Below are 17417 nucleotides of genomic sequence, written 5' to 3' on the forward strand. Positions count from 1 at the left end.
TAAATCCTGTATGCAGTGGTGGGAAATGTGGGAAAAAACCTTACTTAAGCAATAAGTATTACCGGTAAAATGTACCTTAAAGTATGAAAATTAAAAGTATTCATTGTTCAGTATAATGTTTCATTTAATGTCGATGTTTTTAAACTCCTGTATATACTGATGTCTAGTTTAATCATCAGCAATCCATCATATTCTACAAGTATATGTGTTTTCTGCAGTGTCAAGATGCATTTTCCAGCTGATCCAAGAGGGTTTTTTAAATGGTTTATTAGGTTAAGAAGTAGGATCATTTTCTCAACTCATAAGGAACATTTCATCCTTCAGTTTATGACTAACATAAAACATTTACACATCTGGAGATTCGTAACTAAAGCTGTCAAACAGGGTAAAAAGGCCAATATTTCCCTCCGAGATGTAGTGCAGTAGAAGTATAAAGTTTCATAAAAGGTAAATACTCAAGTAGAGTACAACTACCTCAAATGTGTACTTAAGTACAGTACTTGAGTGAATGTATTTGGTTACATTCCACCTCTGCCTGTATTTGATATCATTGTTTGTCATTAGTTATCATTAAAAAAAATATATTAATTGTAAAAAAAAATACATAAAAATGCAACAACAAATAAATAGATAAACAAAGGTTTACTTCAATTCTTCTAAAGCTGTCGAACAAGGTAAACAGTACAATATTTACTCTGAGATGTAGTGCAGTAGAAGTATAAGGTTGCATATAAGGGAAATACTCAAGTAGAGTACAACTACCTCAAATGTGTACTTAAGTACAGTACTTGAATAAATGTATTTGGTTACATTCCACCTCTGCCTGTATTTGATATCATTGTTTGTCATTAAAAAATATTTATTAATTATAAAAAAAATACTAGATAAAAATGCAACAACAAATAAATAGATAAACAAAGGTTTACTTCAATTCTTCTAAAGCTGTCGAACAAGGTAAACAGATTGATATCATTGTTTGTCATTAAAAAATATTTATTAATTATAAAAAAAAATACTAGATAAAAATGCAACAACAAATAAATAGAAAAATAAAGGTTACATTAGTTCAATTAAATAAAAATATATCCATTCAGAACTCATTAATATGATACAGCTGTGTTCTCTTAATAAACAATGGGAAGCAAGTCATGGTAATTAGTCTGGTTAATATCTCATACATGTGGTGAAGACAAGAGACCTCTTTTTGGATGGAATTTATAGCATTTGTCACAAATGCAAACATTGAAAACCCACAAATAATTAGTTTCTTTTCTAATTGAACTGCTTTTCACTCAGGCACCGCTGCAGACAGCTACAGCCGGCTGGAGGGTCCTTTCTCTGCCTCACTGCTGAGGAGGATTAGCAGCCAGCATGCCGACTGTCGGAGTGAAAAGAGATCTTCTGTTCAAAGCTTTGGGCAGAACATACAGTAAGTCATGTTTATATCATACTCAAGTAGTTGATAAATGATCTGCATGGATATTAAATGTATATTTGGCTCTAAAAAAGACCCAGGAAGTCAGAACACTGCCTGGAAACACGTGATTGCATCATTTCCCCTGTCATTAGAATAGATACAATGTATCAAGATGGTCTTTGCACTAAATGTTTGTTTCTTTTTTTTTTCAGCTGATGAGGAGTTTGACGAGCTGTGCTTTGAATTTGGTCTGGAGCTGGATGAAATTGTGAGTTTAAAAAAAAATAAGCAACATAAATAGATAATTAACCCTTTCATGCATTGAGGTCACTACAGTGGACAGCTATTCAAATGTTGTTTTCTTGTATATGCATGGGTTTTGATGGCATAGTTGCACATCAGCCACTATAATAGCGCTGATGTGCAACTATGCCATCAAAACCCATGCATATATACAAGAAAACAACATGCAACTCTATGCATGAAAGGGTTAAAAGAAAATGCATCTGCAAACTTCACATATGTCTGCTTATGCATTTGGGTGAGAAACATTACATTACATTACAGTCATTTAGCAAAGCGACTTACAGTCAGTAGTATATTACATATCATTCACCCATTCACACACTGATGACAGGCTACCATGCAAGGTGCCACCATCAGACTCTAACTAACATTCATGCAACATCCAGTCCACACCGATGGCAAGCCTTCAGGAGCAACTTGGGGTTAAGTGTCTTGCCCAAGGACACATCGACTGCCGAAGCCGGGTATCAAACCACCCCACATCCTCTGAGCTGTGACATGTAACAGCTGACACTCTTTGTTTTCATCCCCAGACCTCAGAGAAGGAGATAATCAGCCGAGAGCAGGGTGACTCCAAGGCCTCAGGGGCGTCTGATGTCATCCTGTACAAGATCGACGTACCAGCCAACCGCTATGACCTGCTGTGTCTGGAGGGCCTGGTCCGTGGACTGCAGGTCTTCAAGAACAAGTGAGTGGTGTGCATACGCTGCTGTGGTGTGCATGCAAAAGGTTGACCAGTTTCATTTGGCCGGGACGCAACAGAGATGCATGGCAGCGTAATTCAGCGTCCTTTTTCAAAGAAAGGGGGATGGATACAGTACCAGTGAAAAGTTTGGACGCACCTTCTCATTCAATGGTTTTTCTTTCTTTTTTTTCCTTTCTTTTTTTTCTACATTGTAGATTAATATTGAAGACATCCAAACTATGAAGGAACACATATGGAATTATGTGGTAAACAAACAAATGCTCAACAAACCAGAATATGTTTTATATTTTAGATTCTTCAAAGTAGTTGAATGAGAAGGTGTGTCCAAACTTTTGACTGGTACTGTATGTTAATGGATGGTGGGTTTAAAACATTCTTATGGATGACAGTGTGTTTATAGTTGTGTCAAGCTTGGTTATAGTTACTGGGAGGAACTTTTAACTGGTTGTGAATCAGTTTCAATTCAATACTGATGCCTCTATGTGACCTTCATCAGTAAACGAGACCATCAGGGAGAAAATGTAGTTGTTCTTAAAGCTCGTCATCTGTGCCATCTGGTCGAAAACAAGATGAAATGATGCAGGTTCTCCAGAAACTCCTTCAGCTCAGACTCCAGCGGAGCCTCCAACCAGAACCAGGACTTAGCGAGGCTGTCGGACCCTGCTGCACTAAAACGAGAGGTTTTCTAAAGGGACTCTGGTGCTGGGAAACACTACCACTTTTGTCGAGAAAGGCCGCCAAACTCCACACATATTAAAAGTTCCTTCTAGTATCTCTAAATCCAAGCTGCTTCTCCATAATGTGTGAAGTTAAAGCATGCTTGCCTCACTGTTGCTATAGAGATTGTGTTTGTGTTGCAGGTTGGAGGCACCTCGCTACAGACGAGTTAGCCCCGTCAGCGGGGAGCCCCAGAGGCTGATTATTACTAAGGAGGTGGGTGATGACTTTAATGTTTTTTTTTACTGGCAAACTAGCAGTTTGTGGCCTCAAGAATCAAATACATGTGTGTATCACCATGGTAACCATAGTTCATTGCCATTTGATCCATGCAGACGGCGGCAGTGCGACCCCACGCCGTGGCAGCGGTGTTGAGGAACATCACCTTCACACAGGAGCGCTACGACAGCTTCATCGAGCTGCAGGACAAACTCCACCACAACGTCTGCAGGTCAGAATAGCTGCTACACCAAGAACAACAGAGTACCTTCTGTTAATTATTAAGCAGTTATTTAGAAGTAGCTGCAGGAAATTTGGCTACTACCACTTGTATAATTCCACCTGCCTTGTACAAGCTGGATTTGTTTCCAGCACTTTGCTTTGAACAATCCACTGGAAGCACCCCAGCAGTGTGGCGTTTTCTGAGATGTTGCAGCTCACATTTGTTTTACAGAACACGTGTACCAAAATGAGGTGGCAACAGAGTGCAAGCTTTAGGGTTTAATATCAGCAATATTCAGGGTGGCTTTCTTTTGAAGTTTTAAGTGACCCTGTTAGAAAAGAAACTGTGATAAATGTCAGATAAATAATGCTTTCCTAACTATTAAGTAGGGTGAAAATGTTACTGTTTAAACGACAGTGCTTGTGTTATTGGATGAGACCAAAAGCAACAGTGAACTTATCCCACTGAAGTTTATTATGTGTAGCCAAATTTATATTTTGCATATTTCTCCATGCCATAGAACTCCATTGTTACCCTGCTCATACTATGGCACTAAACCCACACAATGATTGTCATTTTATAGGCATCGTTGTTAAGACAAAACTCTCCTTTTACACTGTCCGTGCAGGAAGAGGAGCCTGGTGGCCATCGGGACTCATGACCTGGACACCGTCTCCGGTCCTTTCACGTACACGGCCAAACCTCCGGGAGACATCAGCTTCAAACCCCTCAACCAGAGCAAAGAGTACACGGCCACCCAGCTCATGAGCCTCTACAAGGTGAAGGACGCTGGAATGGATGGGTATCAACAGGATTTTATCGGAACTAGTATTCTTATAAACGCTGCTTATCGGTTCCTTATCGATACTTTTATTGGTTCTTTTGATTATTTTGTCAGAAAAAAGACAATTAATTAAAAAAAGAATCAACATTGCTTTATTATTTTTGTATGTAAACAAATAGTCTTTCTTTTGCAGCAATACAAGAAGTTCCAAAATATTTTACAAAATACATTCACAGCTAAACAATTGTGATTAGCTTTCATTTATCAGCTTATTGTTATTACCAAACGTAAGCATCGCTAACGTTAGCCGCAGTGGACGAGGCTGGACGGCTGATCTCCAAACAGTAGAAAACTGAGCATGTCTGCAGACTGATGTTCTGCTTGTTGTCCAGATGTTGTGATGAACTGCTGCTGTTTCCTCCCTTAACTTGTGAGGGTTTCATTGTGTTTGAGACAACGAGAGTTCTCAGCATCTCCTGGAGGAACATGTAGCCTCACTTTGGATCTTTGTGTTCTCTCTGCCTTCTCGTGCAAAGATAGGCACAGAGAGAGGAGGTTTGCAACGCTGCTATTTTCCCGTAGAGATCTCACTCTGTTATTTCTAAAGAACGGATAGTAGAACAGTTTACTTCGGACCATGTCAATATTCCATTTTTTCTAATTTAGAACCATCGCTCGTGAGCATTTGTTGAAGTTTCGGGGCTCATCCTTAGACGTTGGTTAGAAGAGCAGTTTCTCTGATCGAGCGGCGCTAACCTGTTGTTGTTTCTTGTGACTCATACAGACAGACAGCCACCTGAAGCATTTCCTTCACATTATTGAGGACAAGCCTTTGTACCCCGTCATCTACGACAGCAATGGTATCGTCCTGTCCATGCCTCCCATCATCAACGGTGAGCTCTGTCTCTGACTTCATGTGTCTGGCTTTATTTCTGGATTTATTTTGTTGTCTATGTTAGACACAATAGATACAATTGTGAGACATCTGACAAACAGAAATATCAGATGTCTGACTTACCATCAGGCACAATTACATAGTTTCAGGCTTTTAAAACCTAAATAAATTTAAATAAATAAAAGTAACAAGGAAAATAACAATTAGAAAGCATGAGCTAATGTTAAAATGAAAAGTGAATTACAAGATAATAAAATGTAAACTAGTCTTATGATGTTAAATATCTTTTTTGTTTCCCCAGGTGACCATACAAAAATCTCCCTGAAGACGAAGAACGTCTTTGTTGAGTGCACGGCCACAGACCTGACCAAGGTACGAAAAGAGGAGAACGGAGAAAACCTATTAAAGTGTTGTTCAGTAAACAAAACTGACTTCAACTTGTTCTCTTCTTCTCTCCAGGCAAAGATCGTGTTGGACATGATGGTGACCATGTTCAGCGAGTATTGTGCTCAACCTTTCACGTAAGTCATGTCTCCGTGGAGACAGACGATAGCTGGGATTTACGTCAGCATTTTGGGGTTAAACATGAGGATGACATCTGGTAATTGTGAAACATGTTGATGTATCTGTTGAGCAGGAACTCAAAGATGCACCGCTCTCTGTGGACTAGGTTTACAGACTAGGTTACATTATATTTAATAAGGCATTTTTCTTTATCTTGGAATTCACTTTTTCATTTTAGCTGGAAGCCTTTTTGTTTCATGGCATTATTTTGTTCATCATTTCATAGTGCATTTCTTTGCTTTTCATCTTCAAACAACCTGACATATGGGCCGGCATTACCCAACTATAAATAACATGAATTACTTAAAATCTAAATATTACCAGACTATTTATCCTTCATTTCTTTTATAAAGGTTTTGTGTCATTTGTTCAAGATACTGGTTTATTCTCTTCATCTTAAGTGATGGAAATATACACAATTCCATCATAAAAAACAAGAATTAACTGGAGTATGAGAGTATTACAGTGAGGGTAATATGTTCTTCTGTTTCTTGCTCTTTCAGGGTGGAGGAGGCTGAGGTTGTGTACCCAGACGGAAAGACCTGCAAATACCCAGTAATGTATTCACTACAATCATCTTGAGCCTTGTCCTCTTTTAAGTTGCATACAGAAAATGATTTTGCTTAACTTATCATAATGAAGTTAGGAGAAGGAGTTGTCTCTTGACACTATAATGTGGCGTGGATTCCTTCTACTGTCTCCTGATTCTCTGCTGTTGTTTCCTGGTTGGTTCTTTAGGAGCTCGCTTACAGGAAGGAGAAGTTGTCCAGCGAGTTCATCAACAGAAAAGTTGGCATCAAGTGAGTCATTGGGATTTACTCTGTATAATAGAAAAGAAGAAGATATGGAAGGAGCCTTACTAGCTTGATTGGGTAAACCTGTACTATCTAAAACGATGAGCTCTGAAAGAAAGCTTTTCTTTGTAAAGCTTCCAATGTTCCTTTTATATGAGGATGACAGAATATTAGAATCAACTCTCAACTTATTGCACTCTTAAAAACAGTATCACTACTAACTAGAGTGCTGATTCAACACCTCTCTGAGACAGAGTCAATACAGATAAACTTTTATAGTTATAGTATTTGTTGTTGCCCTGCAGTAACAGATTACATTGTTACTTCATGAAGAACTTCTTTAGACTCTTATCTCACACCTCTCTTTTTTTTCTGAGAAGTTTTCCAAATCAAATGCAGCAAACTTATTTAACTGCACAAATAGGTGTTTGTGAGATATGCTAATTTGCCTAATTGATGGCTATATAATGCTCCCTGTACTGTTCTGTGTGAAGATGAGTTTTATTCACAAAAATGACAGCAAAATAAGAAAAAAGAAGGGATTTTACACTGCGGAGCTTCAAGTACTGATGCTTGAAATCATCAGACAAAAACACAACAGATGTTGCAGTTTAAGTAGTGTTGTTAGGGGACCCAAAACAATACCCAATATCGGCCAAAAATGTGTGATCAGAGCAGCGCTGCACTGTGTGATAGAAACAAAGACGGAAAAGTTTGACATGAAGTTTGACCTATAAACGTTCTGCTAAAGCAAAGCGGTTCATGACCTCAATGGGATGTGGTTAAGAGGACGTGACAGTCCTGGAGAAACTAGACGAGAAAGTACGAGCCTATGCAGGAGATGTTGTGTTTCTGGTACAGCAGACGATGTGACCGCAACCTGCATAAAGACACAGAGGCAGCCAACAGAGTGAGAGGATTTTCATAATTAATAAACTTTAGGCTTCATGCATACCAAAGGTAACTGTAACGGTAGACTTTGCCATCCATAGTACTAATACTTACTACATTTAAATTAAGGGCATTTAAAAGAAGAGGTTGGAAAAATATTTGTGTGTAAAACACTTGTGCAGAGAGGAAGGGACAAGTTGTTTAAGTTTAGAATATTGAGAGAAAGCTGCATTTTATAGCAACATCCATTATTACAATAATTTCATAAAATAATTATTTTCATTATCTTTAATTAAATCAAAAACAAGACATTAAGCAACATTTTGCCATGCGTGTTTCATTTTGCCGTCCTGCCATTTTGTCTTTTTTGTTATCCATCATCTGATTTCATCTAAATGCCGCATTACTTGTAACCATTTTAATTTAATTTAGAACATGTCAGAAACTTGACAAGTCCCTGTTTTAATGACCAGCGTTTTTTGTTTTTTTTTCCTCCCGACAGCGAGTCAACGGAGAAAATCGCCCAGCTGCTGACCAAGATGTGCCTGCGCTCCGAGGTCACAGGCGTTGGCGACGAGATCGAAGTCGAGATCCCGCCCACTCGCTCCGACGTCATCCACGCCTGTGACATCATGGAGGACGCCGCCATGGCTTTTGGATTCAACAACATCCCCTACACCACGCCACGCACCTACACCATCGCCAATCAGGTGTGTGTGTGTGTGTGTGTGTGTGTGTGTGTGAGTGCATGTGGTGTGTGTGGCTCAGACACACCAAAGTGTGTGTGTGTTAGATCACTGACCAAAAGCTGTGTGTTATATGTTGTATAAAAACATTCCCTAGTAAAAAAACATTTGACATTTTGTACTTTTAATCTTTTTAAAACCTTCCTCCCCCTTTTGTTCCTGTTAGTTTTTGATCAAATCATCCGTTCATGGCGACGTGTGTGTCTTGTGTTCTGTGTGTCCCTCCATCCTCTCTCCTCCTCCTCCTGTGTGTGACCAAATATCATGGAACTGGGACACAAACACACACTTAGATCACTGCATCTAATATATATTTTGCTTTTATGTTGACAGTTCCCAGTGAATAAGCTGACAGAGCTGCTGAGACAAGACCTGGCAGCTGCTGGATTCACGGAGGCCCTCACCTTTGCCCTAGTAAGAAGAAGACATAAAGACACACATGTTTCTGAGGGGAAGAAAAAACACAGTCTTCCTCTTATACATGAAAAGCTGAATACATAAGCAGTAAAACTCAGCCTCTGGGGTTTTTGCTGCTCCAGCCATATTTTGTCTGGAATGAGAAGTAGCTTATGGTGACTAATGTTAGCAAACTTTGGGAAACTACTGCTGTATAACAGGCATTACTGAGCTCCTTAACTTTATCACTCCACTGTTACAGTACTGTTGATTACATGATAAACATTAGCATGTAGCATTATCCCAAAAGGAGTCAGTGAAAATGTCTCAAAGGTATTTCCTCCCTCTCTTCCTGTAGTGTTCTAAAGAAGATATAGCAGACAAGCTTGGAAAGAAGATCTCAGAGACCGGAGCGATTCACATCGCCAACCCCAAGACGGCGGAGTTCCAGGTAAAGAAGAATATAAATAAAACTCTACAATGCTTTAATGTGTCAGATGTAAAGCAGCACTGTCACCTCAGCAGGATTGTTTGAACCAGGAGGAAAAATAAATACATTTATTGACTTAGTCATCTACCTCATCCATAATTTGGTAGAGAAAAAACCCATGCATCTGTAATTTGTCTTGAGAAAAGATGGTAATCTAAAGGCCTGTGACTCTAAAAATGTGGTAGTTCAGAAGAGGATGAGTAAGAGTTTTACTTTAGTTTATTTATTGTCCATATTACCCATACATTTGGTAAATTTGTTTTATATTCTGAGTGCTTAGCCGGATATTCTAAAGAAATTCTGTGCCATCTGACAAATCACATTGCTAATGTCAAACAACATCATTTTCAACATTTTCGGAAACCCCTGTATGCATTGGATCGAGTAAATTATACTTCTTTGTTACTGAGGTTACTTTTTCCCATTCAAAAATGCCTTTAAAACACTTGAGGAAGTTTTTAAAATAAGGAGAGACATTCATGCAGGAATGTTTTAAAAACTCCAAACCAGAAACTAAGTGTCAGATGTTCCCACACTCTTGTGAGTTGTTGTGTTATTTCTCCAGAAGAGGGCGCTCTTATCCTCTCTGAAAGGTTGTTGGTGCTTATTTAACTTCACCACTGTTTGTCACCACCAGGTGGCGCGCACAACCTTGCTGCCCGGCCTGCTGAAGACCATAGCTGCCAACAGGAAGATGCCCCTTCCCCTCAAGCTGTTTGAGATATCTGACGTGGTGCTAAAGGACGACACCAAAGGTGGGCGTCTGCAAGTGATGGAAAAAGAATTACGTCTTGCATAACACACTGTACCGAACACACCCTTAAACTGACTGAGAGATAGCTGATGGAGATGTTTTTTGTCTGTTGAATTTCTTTTATTGTACTAAAAATGTGAATTTTCTGCTTTCATTCATTTATTATATTTTTTATTTAATTACATTTTGTATGTGCAGCACTTTGAGCTACATAGTCTGTATAAAATGTGCTATATAAATACAGATTATTATTATTATTATTATTAATGTGACAATGGTCATTTTAAATAACAAATTTCCCAGTTTCTTGTTTATTTGGGTGGAAAAGTCTCTGAAATGTCATTCAGATACCAGGATGTTAAAACTTTTGGTTGGAAATAATTGTTACACAAATCTGAACAAGATATCTAAATATAATACATTTTAGTTTAAGAGCTTATTATAGATGCCTCATTTTGATACATTTCTCAATAAATGTAAGAAAATAAGCTTAAAAAAAGCCTATTTTCATCAAATGGCAGATATATTTGAAATACAAACCCAATACTGACTTGATTTATTAGTAATTTATTGATATATCTCTGTTCTCAATGTCCCTAACTCTCCCTCCTCTTCCTCCTCCCACCGTCCAGATGTCGGGGCGAGGAACAGCCGGCGTTTCTGTGCCGTTTACTACAACAAGAGCCCCGGCTTCGAGGTGATCCACGGCCTGCTGGACCGGACCATGCAGCTCCTGGATGTGAAGCCGGCCCGCGGGGACGGATACCACATCCAGGCTTCAGACGGTAAGAAACCTCGAGAGGAAACCAACAATCGGGTCTATAGGAGCATACTTCAGAGCCAGCGTTGGCTGTAAATATGTGGATTATAAACGGGGAGGAGAAAATCCCAGTGATTTCAACCCCCATCATTTAGAATTATTTACTGGCCAAGCTGGTGAACAAATAAATCTGGGTCATGTGAGGTTAAAGGGATTGTATGTAAATCCAGTCCATCACTAGCCGCGATATCGTGATGTTACCAGAACAGTTTCCATGGCAATGACATGCAATAAGGGATGTCATGATATGAAATTTTGATATTATGATTGCCAAAGGAAATTTCACGGGTTTTTTTTTTTTTCAATTATTTATCAGAATATTTAAGATATAGCTCAAGAACTAAAACATTACTATAATCAACTATTTCCTTTTACTTTGTTTAAGTCAAATATAGTGGTAATTTGCATAAAAACACAAAGATTTTCAAATGATAAGGGAATAAAATGTGAAATAAATGTTATTTCTGAAGCCCAAACTGATGGACCTCTGCTATCTGGTAACGTCATACTGTGAGTGAGATTATAAATTATAAATAATCCATAAAAATGATACTTCACACTGTGCAATGCTCACAGGTCATAAAGCTTGCTTATGACAAAATGTTGTAAAAAGTACTTACTGATAAGATGTTACTCTCTAAAGATACAAGATCAAATTTTACCCCATTAAAATGAATGCCATAATTGCAAATTTCAAGGTTTCCAACTGGCCATGACAGTTGTTGAACATCACTTCTACATTTCAGAGTCTTAAGAGGCTAACGGAAAGCTTTACAGGGTTTATTGTAGAACGTGTTTGACAACTTGTTCTATACAATGTTTTCTTTTTTTCAATCCATTTGAAATAGAATCCACTTTTAAAATGACGTACTTCAGGCTTAAAAAATCCTCTCCATCCCTCTGTGGGAAACCTGCTCTTCATCACCTCCGAACCATAAGTCACTCTATTACATTTCACGCGTCTCCTCTTCTACTTCCAAAATCACCAGTTAAGTCGCCGTACTCTAATAAATCAGGAAAACTGGATGAGGGGGAAATCAAATAGCATCAATAATGTACAATAATCTGCTCTATAAAAATCTAATATGTCACATCAGCACTCGTGGTTCATTGGGTTGTCGGCCAAAACTCATTTAAAACAACTTCACTGTGTGTCTAGTGATGAAATTCATCAGTGCACATTCATTTTCAATAGTTCTCTCTCATAAGTCATCGTGAGTGAGACGGCTCGCTCAGTCATGTTGCAATCAGCTCTCCAAGACTGTAAGACTTTGGACAAGCTTTACTCTGAAAAGGCTGTTTTGCAAAACGAATGGAGAACAAGATGACTGCGCACTGTGGAGGTTAATTGTATCCGTCGTAGCAGCGTTACATGAACCGGTGTTGACATGTGACTGGCACAATAATAGTTTGGAAAATGGGAGTTGTAATTAACCGTCAGTTAAGCGTGTGTGTGACTCAGTTTGGTTTCTTCTTTCTGATGCATCTCATTTAAAGATCTGAATCAGAAAAGTTCAATGTAAGAGTCCTACACGCTGCACCGGATGATAAATGTGCATCCCATTTTCCCAGAGGGACTCTCATACATCATGTGAGTTTTGTATTCCATGCTCAGTCCTTCCTCTTCCCATCCTTTCTCTCTCTCTCTCTCTCTCTCTCACTCCATCTTATCTACCTCTCTCCCCCGTCTACCCTTGCCTTGCATCCTCCAAGGTCACGCTGCAGGATATCTACTGTCTTGGCCCATTCCGACTGCAAATCAATGGGCTCAGGTATCAGTGTGTATGAGAGAAGAAATGAGATGAGACTAGAGAGGGGTGAGGGGAAGGAGGGAGACAGGACAGCGACAGAGCGTCGGGTTGGGGGTGGGCGTGAGCACGAAAACGGGTATGAGAGCGTGTACAGTCTGCAGTGTGGGAGAGTGCACGGGAGTCACGTCACCCACTGCAGTGCTGGGCGCCCAGACTGGCACATGCAGCACCCACCCACGGGTGCTCCGACTGTCCATCTGACGGGCAGAGACGCACTCTTTAAAAGGGAGCACGCTCTCTCACCGTGCACACTAATGCAGTGCACGGACACGCTCCACTCTTTCCACGCTTTATGCACCATTAGCCCTCCACCTCCACCTCCACCATCACATATGTCAGCGTGTCCTTAACCCCATTACAAGGTCGTGACCCCCCCCCCCAGCCTAAGAGCTCACCTGACACACACACACACACACACACACACACACCCTTCAGGATGTGTGGAGCAGCATGCACCGAGGCTATCTCCCCATCACTGTGAGGGGGCTGAGGGAATACGTGTCAGCTGAGTTTCCTCCACTCAGCGGGGGGTGGGGAGGGTGGAGGGATGAAATAACGAGTCAGGGGAGCAGCAGAGGAGGAAGAAACCACTTAAGAGACAGACGCCCTTGTTTCACTTAACAACTGTGTCCAATGCAGAGCCTTGGCTCGTACTCCCTTTGTCAGGAAAGAGAATTGACCTTAAGTGTTCGGCCTATATGTGTTTTTTTTTCTTTAAGGTTAGTACTGATACACTTGCACATCATGGCCACTTTTGGTCTGCAGAAACAATAACAATAATAATCTTTAGGTCGATATGACAAACCTGTTATTAACGCATGCAGTAGTCAGAGAGAGAAACATTCTTAATCATATTTTCGTCCACCTAATGTCTCTGCCAACTCCTGAGGGAAATATCTGGCTCGTAAGCTGATAAAAGCTCCTTATGTTCACCGGCTAGTTTCTAGCTGTGTCTGTCTGCTGTTTGGAGATGAAAAAGGAAGAGTACAGTAAGTTTTGGGGGCTTTTATTTTGTTAAATACAGCTACCTGCTGGGTCCAAAAATTAAGCAATAAGAGCGGTAAGAGTGACCCATAAAATAATGACAATAATTACTGATAAACTTTTCTTATTGTCCACAAAACCCCATGAAAAGAGCAAAAAAATTGAACCCACTAACAAGTAGCATCTGTGTATCCAAAGCCTGATGTTTCTTATTCCTTTGTGCCGTTGAGCTCCATTGTTGTTCAGAATCTAATAAAAACACACCAATGAGCTTTAATGTGAACTCTATAGTTCACTGTGACTCAGTCCAACATGTGGCGTGCTGCTGCTGTAAATACTTACAATTGCAACAAATGTGGATTAATCCGCAGCTGAAAATAGTCCCCAACAAATGCACCAAATCCTCTTGTTTGAGTAACACATTGCCCATTTGTTGTCTTTTTTTTTTAGAAATGAAAGAAAGTATTCCCGACATGCATGTCTTCAATAGATGTGAATAGGCTCGGGGCTGTGAGACGCAGACACGCTAGGCAGCCAATTCTTTACCTAATTGTTTTTTTTTGCTAAATAAAGATGTCACTGCTTTCCAATATCTCTGCAATTACTTTGATGAGCACAATGTTGTCATAACCAACAGAAATGAGAGCAAAAACTATGTAAATTAGACTGTAATGCGGTGATTTACAACATATTTCAGCTTTTTTAGCCCAGAAATGTTTTCTTTTAAACATGGAAAAGCCTTTAAAAACTGCAAACAAGATCCTGGAAGTGCATTTGTTTCACTCCAGGTTTTTGTTGTTCCAGTAAGAAACAGTGAATTTTCCGTCCAGTTGTTTTAAAATAGCATTAAATCCGATGGCAACATCCGCCGGTTATATTGGTTATCTGATCCAACCGTCTAACTCTTGATTTCCGCTGAGAGCTCTGCTGTAAAGTTGGCGGAGAGGAGAGTGGGCGGAGAGTGGCCTGGCTCTCGTGTAGGGTTTTCATTGACTGATTGGTTATTTAAGACGTACCAGAGCTATTTATATGGTTGCCATGGCATCACGCTCCTGGTACCAGTAGGTGACGTGTGAACCGACGCAGACACATCCAGCTGATTGTTTTTTTAAAATACACTGAATACACTTAACAGACACAGAACAGGCGCCTGAAATACATGGTAGAATCTCCGTGCTTCACACTCTCACACACACACACACACACACACACACACACACACACACACACACACACACACACACACACACACACACACACACTTGTATTGTTCGCCTTCATCCATAGTGATGAGTGAACATCCAAGCAGTGGGCTGTGGAACCCATTAGCAAGGCAGCGTGGGAAGGAGCAATGCACCATGGGAGAATGCCATGTCTCTGTGTGTGTGTGTGTGTGGGGGGGGCTGTTGTCATGGCAACCCCCCCCTCCTCGAATCTTGTGAAATATCTGACAAGGCTGTCTTTCTGTCTGTGTGTCAGATTTTTTCTTTTTTTATTCTCTCACATTTCGGTTTTATTCCATAAAATGGCTTTTTTTTTTTTATTCCATCTGGAATGGAGTGACAGTTCACTCCCGACTGCGACACACAAACTGCACCGCCCGATTTTAATGGGAGGATGAAATGTGGATGAACACATCAAGAGAAAAAATCAAGGAACAAGAAAGGCAGCAAAGAACCGCCCACACTGTATGATTGACTCATGATCTCTGTGATTAAGCTCAACGACAAGGAAGTCATCCATACTCAAAAGAAAAATGAATGCTTTTTACAAGTGCAGATACATTTAAAGTGTGTGTATGTGGTAGCTATAAAGTTACAAAAACTTGATCCAAAAAGCATCCAGATCAAACAGATGGCATGTTGGATAGTAACACTGGTGAGAAATAGTTATCAGGATACAAACAGATTGCAGACACGCTCATGGAGGTGATAATTGTAGTTTTTAAAAAGAAATGATACAAAAGGATGCGGGGTGCCTTTACAGTCTGGGCTTGAGTTAAATAAGTAGCAGTCAGTGCCAAGTGTAGATGCTAAAATGCACAATGGAAAAATGTATCTTTTAACCCTTTTAGATCACATCCATGGTTATATTCCAAAAAAACAAACACAATTTCTTTGTATTTTTCTATCAAAATCAAATAAACTTTTCTTCCTGTAAAACAAAATGTGATTACATAAGCTTGTACCAACCATAATATCATGACGTCCATCCATCCATCAACACATTTTCTGAAACCACGGTCGTCTGTTGCTCCGTATCGGGCCTCATTCAATGCTCGCCCACTTTTTGAGCGGTCCAATCAAATGCAAAGGATTTGATTTAAATCCGTCTTGTACCTGTACACATCTCAGATATTCCCTCTCACTCTGGAATACTCACTAAGTATTCTTTCTTTTTCCTTCTCTCTTTAGATTCCACCTTTTTCCCCGGTCGCTGCGCGGAGATCTTTGTCCGTGGGAAGAGCGTGGGGCGTCTCGGCGTCCTCCACCCGGACGTCGTCAACCGCTTCGAGCTGACCATGCCCTGCTCCGCCCTGGAGATGGACATCGAGCCCTTCCTGTGATTTAAACTCAAAAATATACACTTTAAAGACAAAAAAAAAACCACATTAGGCTTGATAAATTTGATAACAGGAGTTGAAGTGTGCATGAAGGAAACTAAAGGACCGATCTTTGCAGTATCATAATGTGGAGCTATTGTGTTTTCTACACCAGTAACAAGGCTGTTTTTTTTACTAAAGGCAGAATAATTAAAAATGAACGAGACCATTGTGTTTGTGACGTGAGTGGTGTGCGTCTCTGTGTGGGCGTGTGCATGCATGCCTGCTCTTCATTTACTTTACTTGTGCCGTGGGGATTTACTGCATGCTAATTAAGACCAGTGACTCATCCCCTGTTGCCTTGGTTCTTCCAGTGGCCACACTGCGGAAACCACCCTCTCACACAACGTCCCCATGCAGGAAGTCGTCAAGCACAAGTTCCCCACGCGGGCCGAACCCCCTCGGGCGCCGTCTTCCCGTCCGACCTCTACTAAAACTGTGTTCGGTGACGTGAGCGCGGCGGCCGGCCTTAAAGCGCTCAATGATTTTCTGGCGGACAAAAGCTACATGGAGGGATTCGCGGCGTCCCAGGCGGACGTGGCGATGTTCGACGTCATCCCCTCTGCCCCCGCCGCGACCTTCTGCCACCTCACACGCTGGTACAACCACATCAAGACCTTCCAGAGGGAGAGAGACAACCTCCCATTGGCTGAGAGACAGTTTGTCCTCCCTGATCTGACAAACGATGACGAAGAAGACGAAGACGACGACATTGACCTCTTTGGCTCGGATGACGAGGCCGAGAGCGCCGAGGCGGACAGAATCAAGGAGCAGCGCCTCGCCGAGTACGCCGCCAAGAAGTCCAAGAAGCCGGCGCTCATCGCCAAGTCCTCCATCCTGCTGGACGTCAAGCCCTGGGACGACGAGACGGACATGGCCGAGCTGGAGGCGCGCGTCCGCAGCGTCGCCATGGACGGGCTGCTCTGGGGTCAGTCCAAGCTGGTCCCCGTGGGCTACGGCATCAAGAAGCTCCAGATAGGATGCGTGGTGGAGGACGACAAAGTGGGCACGGACCTGCTGGAGGAGGCCATCACCGCCTTCGAGGAGTATGTTCAGTCCGTGGACGTGGCCGCGTTCAATAAGATCTGAATCCTACGGACACGCAGTAATTTAACAGAATGGTACCAGCTGGTGTTTTTACTGGTTTTTGGTTAAGATAATAATTTTAAAAAAAACACTACTCCAACGAAGCTCAGGTCCCTCGTTTGTTCATGCTTCCATACAAAATATTCTTGCCCTCAAAACATCAAATAAAGTCATCTGACATTTAACTCTCAAGCTTTGAATCTTTATTGAAT

General features: G+C 40.9%; 1 protein-coding gene across 1 annotated transcript; it reads left to right on the forward strand.

The window, feature by feature from the left end:
* Positions 1–1317: 1317 nt before the first annotated feature.
* farsb (phenylalanyl-tRNA synthetase subunit beta) lies at positions 1318–17283 on the forward strand. The gene is made up of 18 exons (XM_054618715.1): positions 1318–1429; positions 1630–1685; positions 2257–2411; positions 3290–3362; positions 3482–3597; positions 4217–4367; positions 5157–5265; positions 5569–5639; positions 5727–5788; positions 6335–6386; positions 6570–6631; positions 8019–8226; positions 8596–8676; positions 9017–9109; positions 9786–9903; positions 10535–10687; positions 15932–16079; positions 16434–17283. The coding sequence occupies exons 1-18, from the start codon at positions 1372–1374 to the stop codon at positions 17206–17208; spliced, it is 2541 nt and encodes an 846-aa protein (XP_054474690.1). The 5' UTR covers positions 1318–1371; the 3' UTR covers positions 17209–17283.
* The last annotated feature ends 134 nt before the right edge of the window (positions 17284–17417 follow it).

This window comes from Anoplopoma fimbria, chromosome 1 (assembly GCF_027596085.1).
Source record: "Anoplopoma fimbria isolate UVic2021 breed Golden Eagle Sablefish chromosome 1, Afim_UVic_2022, whole genome shotgun sequence".
Taxonomy (NCBI): domain Eukaryota; kingdom Metazoa; phylum Chordata; class Actinopteri; order Perciformes; family Anoplopomatidae; genus Anoplopoma; species Anoplopoma fimbria.